This window comes from Hippocampus guttulatus, chromosome 16, assembly GCF_054856545.1.
Source record: "Hippocampus guttulatus isolate MCC_2025c chromosome 16, RoL_Hgut_1.0, whole genome shotgun sequence".
Classification (NCBI taxonomy): Eukaryota; Metazoa; Chordata; class Actinopteri; order Syngnathiformes; family Syngnathidae; genus Hippocampus; species Hippocampus guttulatus.
In genome coordinates, this window is record NC_141276.1 from 12137301 (window position 1) to 12149344 (window position 12044).

The 12044-nt window shown below is 41.7% G+C and overlaps 1 protein-coding gene across 5 annotated transcripts in view; it reads left to right on the forward strand.

Moving 5' to 3' along the window:
- Window positions 1-12044, forward strand: part of LOC147193198 (BAR/IMD domain-containing adapter protein 2-like) — a 72312-nt gene that overhangs the window by 45208 nt on the left and 15060 nt on the right. For all 5 annotated transcript variants that reach the window (XM_086134030.1, XM_086134033.1, XM_086134031.1 and 2 more), the window contains 2 exons: window positions 1450-1587; window positions 10281-10433. In XM_086134030.1, coding sequence (XP_085990156.1) covers window positions 1450-1587; window positions 10281-10433 — 291 coding nt within the window. The remainder of the gene's footprint in view (window positions 1-1449; window positions 1588-10280; window positions 10434-12044) is intronic.

Genomic DNA, 12044 nt, shown 5'->3' on the forward strand with positions numbered 1-12044 from the left:
ACGTTAACGAAACTCGGCCATTCCCCAGTCCGGTCACCAAGTCGCTCGCCTGCATCCTCAGCATCGGACCAGCGAGACTCTGTCACACTCCTGTGTGAGCGCGCTGCCGAAAATGTTGCCTCGCGCAGAAAACCACATGAGCTTTGTGTCACTGCAGGCCCAGTTGCTATAGCAACCGAGCTGGTGCAACCCAGGAAATTGTTGATTGTTTTTTTTTTTTTTTTTACTCTCAATAAATAAGTGATTAGGGAGGAAACGAAATCCATTAAATTATCATATCCCATCGTGGGAACAGACAGTGCATGCATAGTTCACTGTCAAAATTCTTCAGTTGGATTTGAATCCTAATAATAAAAGCTGCAAGTAGCAACAACATGAGGAGTTGAGTTGTCAGCATTTTGTGTTTTATGGTGACAGTCATGAAATTCTGCATACCCACGATGATAAACTTTTTTTTGTCTTGTCTTGTTGAAGGACCACTGAATTTTTTTTTTAAAAATGGCCATTTCAAAATAAAATGGCAGACTTGTTTTTTTTTGGTCATGCCTGCCAATTTTCCCGTGGCTTAATCCGGTAATCAAGCACCAAAATGAGTCCGTGGGCATCCGTCGAGAGCACAGGTGTCAAATATCTACTGGCCCTAAATCTTGTGCATCAACTTCCATAAATAATCTAAATCTTCATCTTGTGCAGCTTTTTTTTTGTGTGTGTGAGCAAAGCCCTTTTTACAGTAACCTCAACAAATCTTATCCATGACCACTGATCTTAAAACCAATGATCTATTGTAAGAATTTTTTACCCGGACAAAGTTAAATAAATGACTCCACACACAGGGAAGATTGTCTTTCTGACGGCGTAAGCGGATCTCTAAGAGCGAACGACGGTAGTTGCTCCGTGACCACACTTAGAGATCCTTGTGCTCCTGTCGGTCTTTTATTGTCGACAACGAATCGGCAAGTTGCGGACTTCTCAGATGACAAATGTCCGCCTCGGCCCGACACCCGTTCCCAAACCGTCTTTTGATGTTCTACAATACTTCGTTACCAAATTGTTTATTCCCACTTTGTGACCGAGTCTAGCCTTCTTCCATCTGTTCGCCCCCTTGCTTTGACATGATACATGTGGACTTCAAAAGCCCTCCGCCCAGACGGCCGACACCTTTGCGCACAGGCATTTGGGGGCGCTGAATACGCACCCACACGTCTAGACATGCCCAAATTAAAAGAAACTTTAAACATAATACAATTTTGCTCATAAATTTCTCTATCATCTATCATGTGTCGCCTATATGTAATCATAATTTCAACTTTTTGTGAGTTCACAGTCATAAGGAGCCTCTGAGGAAAACTGTAACTCCAACTTTTGCTGTGCGAGCTACAAACGTGATTTATTTTTAAAAAATTGTTTTTATTTTTACAAGTCTTACTGATATGTTTTTGGTGTCCGCAGGCGGCGCTGAAGAAATACCAAGTAGAGCACAAGAACAAAGGGGAGAGTCTGGAGAAGTGTCAGGGAGAACTGAAGAAGCTTCGCCGAAAGAGCCAGGGCAGCAAGAACCCGTCCAAGTACGGCGAGAAGGAGATGCAGGTGAGTGTCTGTTTTACCATAAACAACTTTACTCGGTCGGCATTAAATATGCGTAGATCTGAAAACAAAATTCACAGAAAACTGAGTGTTGTTAGCTCACTCACAGATATGAAGACAATATGATCATATGATTACAGTCTGTAAATGGGACTTTTCAAAACCAAAGCTGTCAGCTGACTCAAGGGGTGTAGTCATGTTTGCTTTTGGTCTCATCGTGTTTGTTCTTTGCCTGGCAAAGTAACCCGACCGGGGCAGTTGAAGGCAAATAACATGCTGATGACTTGAAATTAGTCAGTCCTGCCTTCGGCGCTTGTGTATTGCAAGATTCGCAAGAGTCGTGCTCCCACTTGTGAGCAAACGCTCCACGGAAGGATTTTCTTGAGATGAAAATGGCTGCAGAAAGGAAAGGCGGCGTGGGGATTGCGCGCCACGGGGCCGAGGCCTCGCGGGCTAATTGCGCCGCCCTGTTCAGAGGTGCAACCGAATCAATATTTGGGCCACCCGGGATCATTTCCTAGCTCTCGTTCGTGTTGGTGTTTGCAGAGTCAACACGTGGTTGCAGACGTGACGTTTCCTTGTGCGATGGCTTGGGTTAGAGCCGCACTGGTATATATTATCCAAGAGTCGTGATTTCTTTTGATTCTGGAGACAAACGTAAAGCATAAGGACCGTGAAAACACCCTGCTCAAAAGGTTGCCTTAAGATATTGCTACATTTCTATTAGATAGGGTTTGGGTTAGGCCCCATCTGGTGGCATTTTAAGTCATTTCAGGTAAAGCACAAAAATAGCAAATAGGCCCATTTTCAGCAAAAAAAAAAAATTGGGAGATGCGACTCTTTGTTGCTAGGCAGAATCCATGCTTGTTGCGAGTCATGCACTTTTTTTTTTCGTCATAACTCGGGAACAAGGGACTCCACTGTCCCTCGCACGTGCAGGGAAAAGGTAATTGGTCAAGGTGAGACCTATAAGGAAAACTGCACTCACACATGTGACAAAAAAAAGAAAGTGTCACTATTTTATTTTTACTCAAGTGCGCGTTGGGGCACTGCTCAACTTGCCCCTGGTGTCAGTTTCTCACTTGACATTGAGAATCTCTAGAGGCGGAGAAAAGCCTGCACAATTTGTGGCACAAGCAAGCACAACATTTGGCTTGGTATTGTGACAGGAATTTGAACTACTTACAAAAAAGCTCATTTCCATGATAATAATAGATACCAAAATAAATTTTATAGCCCCCTTGGCATTTCCTTGAGCGTAGCTCCAACTGAACGATCAGATGTCATTAAAATGTAGGAGACTAGGCTGTCTCAGAAGTGTTTATTTAGTCCTTTGTTGTGTATTCACAAATGAGGAAATCACAAAATAAATTCTGTAGGGGAGCTATAGAATTTATTTTGTGATTTCCTCGCTTGATTTTCTGTTTTGATGCATTATTTTCAATTTTCGTAGTTTCATTGAAGGAATCGTGAATTTTTTTCGGGGGCGGTCATGAACGCCTCTCGAATCGAACGAAAGAAGAGAAGGCACGGAGACGGACAAAGACGTACCTGTATATGTTGAGAATGTGAAAGCCATTAATACAGTGTGCGTTTTTAAAAAACAACACCACTGCTCTCTTTTTTTCGGAGCTGCAACAAAAACTTATTTAATAATAAAGCAGCGACACAGTTCACGGAACCAACAGCAAGTTATAACATTGGAAGCATGTCTCCAGCAAGGAGCCATTTTGGGGTTGACGTATTACCGTAATGACCATACACAAGCCGCACCGGATTTTAAGGCGCGCTGTGAGCTGTTAAGAAAATGGAAGACTTTTCGGTGCGCCTTATAGTGCGGAAAATACAGTCTTCAGATTATAATCTGCATCTCAGCTAATACAACTGTTCAATGGTCAAGCATTTTTTTGACTAATCCGAATAACATTTTATATTAATTCACCTTTTTAATTTTACAAATCATGTTGAATTGACAGATCCATTTGTTGAATGGGATTGATTAGTTTCCGCAATATATGTAATATTTTAGTACTTCCTCATCCATGCGGTGTTTGTAATCCGAAAAGTCTGAGTGCAGTGCGTCACTGGAAACATATGGCGCTTTGTATTCATTCGCTTCACTTCTCCACCATTGCACTTTTGTGTCCGCCTCTCTGTGTCAGCTACAACTCGCACACTCGCACACACCGTCTCATCAGTCGTATAAAGTTGCTGTCAAAATGCGAAACAGCTCATTAAGCGGTAAGGCCGTGTGGACCGAGGTTTGCCGGCCCAAAGAGGCAGTCGCTACCAACTGAAAAAGCCCGCGCACGCGCTAGTGAGGCGACACGTTCACTAACCTTTCGGTGCAGCAAAAGAAGAAAAGCTTTGTAGGAGATGCGGCGCCTTTTTGCTTTTTTTTTTAGTTTTTTCTGTGCGTCCCGGAGCGTTTTCGCTGCGCTTCTTTTGATTCCAGAGAGTATTGATGATGAAGGAAGAGACACGCGGCGCTTCAAGCTTTTGAATTCCCACAAGAAAAGTTGTTGTGAAAGCTCGGAGTTGCCTTAATTCGGCAAGTGAATTCCGTTTAAAAACATCCCCCCTAAAAAAGAAGTACTACTGAACTCTTGAATGCACCTTTTCCACTGTAACCCCCCTCCACATTGACTATTTTTGTTGTTTTCCCCTTGATCAGAAGCGTTCAATGGCAGCGATTCCTCTCGGAGGGCCGTGAAGACTGTTTTGTAAAATGTGTGTCAGATATTACGTATCCTTATTACTAATATCAACTCACTGCCACACCGAAATCACCACAGATTTACAGAAATCATAATTTTAACAGACATTCACACACACACAAAAATCCAAATTTATTTTGCTGTCATTGATTCAAAATGGTAAGACCAAGTCTGCGCTCACGCTCTTGAATATGTCACAAAAGCAAGTGACTCGACGGTTGCATCATCTTCCCAAGCTCTTTTTCCAAAAGTCTTGGAGCCATGAGTGATGCGCTAAATAAAATGCTTGATCCCATTTTTCACAAAACGGATTCGTCAAATGTAGCTGCGCTGCTTATGTTCACTCGTTCTTGTCAAAAAAACTCATCCAGACTCTTAATCTTGAGGCAACACAATGCTGCATGGCTCCCTTAGAGTAAGGGAAGAGAGTTTGTTCCCAAACGATTTTCAAACTGCTCAATAATGTGAACAAACAACAATTGATGTGGCCTCAAACCAACAGCCTCAATGTGTGGAAAAAATACAAAACATTTGCACACAGCATTTCTGCCCGACTCCCAACGATTGGCGCAATTGGTCTTGCATTGAATATCCACTGATACCTGTAGTACTTTTCATCTAAAATATTTTCCTTCATTATTTCGTTCTGATTTTGTTTGCCCTTAGTATCAGTGGTTGGTATCAGCAGTCTCCGCAAGATCGATACCTCAAAATAGGGCTTGTATCGGCACTCAATGTTTTTTTTTTTATCATGTCATCTCCACAGAAGGCCAGTGGGAGTCATACCCAGCTGATGTCGAAACTTTCTTTCTCTGCTGGTGACCTTTAGCACCACGAGACATCCTAGCCGAGTTGTGGAATAGCGCCTTGTGTCTCTGGTCGGGCTTTTCCCGCTCGGCTAATTGTCTTGGGTTACTTCACTGACCTTAACTCATTCGCTCCCAAAGACGTTTTTAAACGTCTTTTCAGACTTGGTACAGAATTGGCTGACACTGAATAAGAGACTCTTATTTTTTTTTTTTCCTTGACAAGAGGATTATTATTGAACTGTAATTATTTTGTCAAAGTGTGAGAGAGTAGACAAGGTTGTAAAAAAAATGTGGGAAAAGTAGGAATAAGGGTCGTCTGCGGGGCTGCGATGATTTTAATAGCAGTGCCTTTTTTGATGCGACCTCACTCGCGACTACCGTTAAATGTGCCCACCACGGCATATTTTTCACCTTTTTTCTGCACCGGGTGAGTCAGCAAAAGTAGAAAAAGTGCTTTCACACTGTAGATGAATAAAATCTTGGGAAAAAAAATGTGGGGAAAGATTTGCAACTTGTCAGCCGGTGTGACGGTTTCAATTGCCTTGCCTGGATGTGAACCAGATTGGAAGCTTTGAATTTGATTGCAACGTGTCGAGCAAGAGCAGAAGAAGGTCAGACCGCTCTCGGGGAAGGAAAATGATTTGTCTTGCCGCTTTTGTGGCGGTCATTTGGCAAAAGGCAGTTTTTTTTTTCCTGTTCATTCTGTGTCGTTTATGCACCGACACAGCCGAGAGCCACTTGTTTAATTGGATCGCTGCAAATAAATACAGCGGTGACGATTAGTTGACATAAACCTGTTGGGGCAGCAGGGCTTTGTGGATTTTTTTTTTTTTTTTTTTTTTTTAAAGAGGGCCATGGAACCATGAGTTAGAGTGGACGTTAGGCATGGAGTTTTAAGTGAGAGTCAGCGCACACCTGCCACCATTTGCTGTCCGTCTTATTAACCCCGAATAAAGTTTGGCTCTCTAGTCGACATTTCCTTGGCATTTCAGTGCAGCTCTGCTAACCTTTCGGCTTTGACATAATGGAGTCGCACTCATTGGGGAAGTCGCTGTTTACACTACGGGTGACAGTGTCTTTGCATGACACTGTTTTCGACATTTAAAAGGGGCTCTAGGTTTTCACCGAGCTTAGCTGATTATCATGATGGCTGCCGAGGACCACCCATTTGTATCCGATCCATAAAAAGTGGATTTCTCAAAGTATCTAAATGTCAGAGGTGTGTTCCTCGAGCCGGTCCTTGGCCTCGAGGACCGGCTCGAGGACCGAGCGGCGGTCCTTGGTCCTCGGCCTTGGCCTCGGAGTCAAGTCCTTGGTCCTTGGCCTTGGCCTCGGGAGTCAAGTCCTTGGCCTTGGCCTTGGCCTCGGATTGCCGGTCCTCTGACACATTGAGGGATTAGAGCCTCGAAACCCTTGTATAAGGACCGCAAAAATGACGAAGGAATCTAATAAATTCCATCCGAGCAAACCCATATTGATGGATTAACTCTGGCGCTTTAAGAGGGGTGGGTCTGCCACTGACAGGTAACAGTTAGCGCAACGTATAAAGAGCGGCATCACAGTTAGTTTCAATCACGGTTTGTTGCGTTCGCGATCGGCAGTTTAAATAGCGTGTAAAGCCTTTCTGTAACAGTGGTGTCTTTTATTTAGTTATTTTTGCACAGTCGTCACGTTTGTGCGGTCGCACTAGAATGTTTGTTTGAACCAAGTAATTTGCGTTACAGTTGGAGTCAATAATGTCGGCAGTTCACTTCCGGGTTTGGCCGTTGGGATTTGGAGTCCTTTTGCTCGATTCCAGTTATGTTTGCTGAATGCTTTCTCATGTTTGGAATAATGAATATTGATAATACATAGTTTAAAAACATGGTTGATTTAATTATTTATTATTATTATTGTGAAGTTGAAGGTATTAATTAATGTAGAATTAGTGGTAGTGGTAATAATAGTAGTACTCAGAGAATGGTTAGAGATTCAGCCATCTCGTTACCTCTGCGTCCTGCGTCCTAGACGCATAATTTTCCCACGTGACGCACAGTTCCAAACAATGTGCGTTTTTGGGACGCAAGGAAATTTCTCAGTCAAAACAAAAAAACTATGGCAACCCTGAGGATTTCACAGTAACAATTGTTACCGGTACCGTGTCGTTTCCGTGGCGTCATTTTCACGGTTCCGAAAAATAGTTTAATTCTAAATGTCACCGCACTTGAATTGACTGTGATCCACGCGATTTCACTGCGCCTGTGGTGTGGTGTGTGAGTGTGTTTCTTCTCATTTATTTTCGTTTTGTTTTGTTTTCAGTGTTGGGGGGGGACACAACGGATGACGTTATGTGCGCATGCGGGTTGTTATTTTAGTCCGCAAACTGAGGAATCGCTTGGATGAAAGTTTGAGATTGCGGCGAAAAAAACTCCCCAAGGTCTACTAATTACGATATTTAAGAAATGGGAATGCTTGTCTGATTTTTCGTATGAATCGTCCAAAGGGCGTATCACTAAACTCACCTGTGACGTATGCACAGAACGCGAGAGCGAAATACGACGCGAGGCACGATTACGAGGCAAATTGGTCATTAGATTTGTAGGCTAATCGCTGTGAAAAATATTATGAAACGGTATTGGTTATTCTATAATTTACTGGTTGTAGCATGGTAACTTTATGAATAAAACATTCGTCACAAGGTGTAGTAATGCTAATGTTAACTGTTGGTAGAACTCATGATGACGTGTGTTAAATTCTTTCGTCAAATTGATCGTAGATTACACATGCATCGTCTTGGGAAGAGGATGTCAAGCCACATCAATACTTACCTGTATTAATGATTACCAGTCAATTAATCTTTGCAGCGTGAGATTGGAAAAAATACTCTGATGATGCCACATGAGTACACCAGTTTTTGATCCATTTATTTTTTGGAATAAACTTGGAGTACACAGCCGCTGATTTAATGTTCATTGTTAATGCATAGTTTTCAAACATTGACCCTTGAAACATTCTACTTTTGAGTTTCGGAATTCTTGATTATCAATATCAGTCAAAATAGAAAAATGGGTTCCCATGATGAACGTTTACGGAACCCAACATTTGTTATCGTGGTTTCCCATTGGGTAATCCGACGGAACCGAAAAACGGTTACCATGAATTTCCGAAATCCTCAGACCTGCTCCTGAATTATTTAAATTTTTGCAGCATTTTTTTATCATTGTATGTACAGTATATGTTGTTGTTTGTGTTATTATCATATGCAATTGAATAAGTAGACCCTTTCAGAATTCGAAATTTGGGACTCTGTCAATCCATAATGGCACTCATACCTTTCTGTCCCTGGGACTCGCTGCCGGTAAACTGTAAAATTATCACTGAGAGATTACCGCTTTTTCTGCAGTCAGTGATTGACTTCTATGCAAAGTCATTTCTCAACTTGTGTTCCGTGCCACGTCATGCCTGTTGGGTGATGATTTACTTCATATTAAGAAACTACTGCACTAAAACATTCATTCATAAATGTATATCATGCTTTTTTGTTTTTCTCAGTATAAATAACACGTACCCTGACTGTTCTACTCTTTGAATAAACACACTTCATTCAAGCGTTAGGGAGTGCAAAGGGTTATGATGGAGGGGTGTTGCAAATCATGAAGACCTGCCAAGTGGTGTGATAGCATTGTTTTATACATGTCCTCGGCTAGGCCTCAGTTTCAAAATCAGTCCTTGGTCCTTGGCCTTGGCCTCGGAAAATTTCTCAAGTCCTTGGCCTTGGCCTTGGCCTTGGCCTCGGAGTCAAGTCCTTGGCCTTGGCCTTGGCCTCGGGTTGCCGGTCCTTGGACACAACACTGCTAAATGTGCGAATCAATCATGCCCTGAACACAACTGGCAAAATATTAGCCCTTTCCTGAAAATAACTGTCTGTCGGACTCCTGGAGTGCCACGTCACAGCCACTGGACCTTTTTGGGGGGTCTTGCAGTGAACTTGTCACATGGTATTTTTAGAGCAAAAGCAAAGTACAGCAGGATGTCGCTCATTTGCTGTCTTGCACCCTGAAAGTCACAGCAAGCAGTTGTACTAAGAGTCAAGTCCAAATCTTTGCATATACTCAGTCTTGTCATTTCACAAGAAAATACATTTATCGGGAAAAGATGTGACATTGCTCAACAAAATAATTATTTTATATGGCAAAATTCTGTGGGAAGGGGCATCTTTTTAAATGAGGAAATGCAGTATTTCAAGAATTTGTGACAAATAACAACTTGTGCAAAAATAGAGCCCAGAAAGTGTTTAAAAATCATCATAAGGAATGAAAGAAGCCGTCATTTTATTTCAAAATAAACATATCTAGAGGAGAAAAACATTTTGGGGGTGGGGGGAGGCATTATTGTACATTATGCAAAAATGATAATTACTCCAAACACTCAGTGACGATAAATAATGTAGAAAAAAATAGCAACATTCGAAGCAAAAAGTATTCAACAGTACTCAACAGTATTGTATTCAAAGGAAAGGAAAATTTGTCAAAAGTTGTCAATGTTTTTGAATAATGTAAAGATATTCATATTGAGGGAGGGAGGGAGGGAGCGGGAGGCACATTTTGGAGAAGGAAAAAAAATTGCAAAATAATTAAAAGTCAAAGAGGAAAGAGAGTGCCTTTTTTTGAAAATCCATTCCAGTGTTCAGATATAAGGAAATATAATACAAATATAAGAAATAAAATATAAATAGTAATAAGAAATAATTAATATAAGAAATAAAAATGAATATAAGGGAAAAGAAGCTAAGGAAATTCTCAGTGTTCAAAGCATCAACCTTGTTGTACGATGATGACTGAAGTCCATTTTTTTTCAACATGATTCCCCCTCCCCCTCACAATGTACTTTTTTTTCAGCGTGGCCCCATCAAGTAAAACTCATTGGATGCTTTCATTGACATAAATTGTGATGAACTCAAACTGAGTCGGGGAAACCGTAAAGGAAAGAAAGACGGCTGATCTGTCAAATCGGGAATGTACCGTATTAACACTAATTCTGCACAAAGTGTCACCTGGACACTCTTGCTGATAAAACGACGGCTGGGTATCCAGGTTGCAGGGGTGGGGCATCCTTGGTTTTTGCTACCGATGACAACAAATTAATTTGCGCATGAATGGCTCCAAATGTCTGTGCTCCAACTCCAACGCAGTTCGTGGAGACCATCAGCAGTAAGCAGACGGAGCTGGACACCTTCATCGCCGAGGGATACAAGACAGCCTTGTCCGAGGAGCGTCGGAGGTACTGCTTCCTGGTGGATCGCCAGTGTGCCGTGGCCAAAAACGGCAGCGCCTACCATGGCAAGGTAGCCCTTTCACACTTCCCTATTGTTACTTTGCACTCCCCAGGCTCACATTGAGGTACAGGAATAGTCCATTTCTGTCCCCCTATTTATTCGACAGCAGGGGTGAACAAGGGGTGGAAGGCCCCAGAGGCCACACACATCCTGTTTTTTTATTTTCTTTTTTCTTTTTTTCCCACTGTACCAATGGGCTATTTGAGGATTGAAATAACTGAATGGATTGATTAAAAGTAAAATGTATTTAATTAGTTGTAGATTTATTTTTATTCAGTAGAGCGGTATTATACATGACTTTAAAAAAAAAAAAAACAGTCCACAATTATATAGTTCACAGGTGTCAAAGTCAAGGCCCGGGGACCAGATCTGGCCCACCACATCAGCCTGTGAAAACAAATCAAGCATGTCAACTTACATAATGCTTGCTAAAGTCTGAACCAAAATTTCAAATTGTCATGTGTAATCCATAATAACGTGGAGGTATTGCAAGCTTTTTTCGTTTCCAAACCCCTTATTACATTGACGTAAACAATGTTTAAGCAAGTCATTATTCTTGACTTCTGATTTCAAAAATAAGTATCCATCAAATTGTTGAGTGCTGTGTAGTATGTGGATTTATGTGGTTTCACAAAATTCATTCATAACAGCCCTCCAAAGGAAACCGTAACTAAAATGTGGCCGGCGACAAAAGTGAGTTTGACACCCCTGATATAGTTCATTAGGTTTTTATATTATTGAATAATTTAATGAGAATTCACTGGGGAAACTTTTTTTTTCTTTTACTGAACTAATTTAAAATAAGATTTCGAATAAACGTTTGTTTGTGTCTAAGTTGCTGGCAACCAGTTCAGAGTGTCCCCTGCCTACTGCCCGAGGACAGCTGGGATAGGCTCCAGCACACGGTTCGGAAAATGGATGGATGGATGTCTGATAGAAATATTTTGCCGGCCCTGATCAATATTAATCATGGAGGGCAAAATGTCCATGACTTGGCTTTCGTTTGCTGACACCCACGTCACTCACCAGACCAGGCCCGGCCTTTTATTGCCATAAGCACACTGAGTCACAGATACGACAGTAGAATGTGAGGATGACGACCTTAAGTGGAAAATCATGCCAGAACCACACTTGCACATTTTGTTATTCATTAATTTTTAAAAAAAAATTTAATCGTCACATTTTGATTTTCACAAACCGTTCAAGTGTGAAAATAAGTTGATCGCGATAAAATATAGCAACATCAAAAGTAATAAAGCACTCAGTCTTCACTGTGATGTCAAACGATGAAGACGAGGTGAGTCGCGGCGCAGATGCACTTTTGAATGAGTCATCTTCCTTCTTGTTTCCTCCTGCCGCTTTAAGAAAGAGAATAAAAAAACGGTGTCATAAAAAAGCAGATGAAGTGTCCGTCCTCTCTTGTTTAGTAACCCACCTGCTATCAAAGCACATTGAGAAACGTCTAATTAAAAGACACGTTCGCTTTAAGCGCTCATAAGGGTCTCTTCATTTAAAAAGCCTTTATGACTGCAGACAATGGCAGCCATGGTTGTCTGAGGTCGTAAATCTACCATCGCACCTTGGAGAATTGGGCCCAAATGCAGAACGGACGTTGGCATC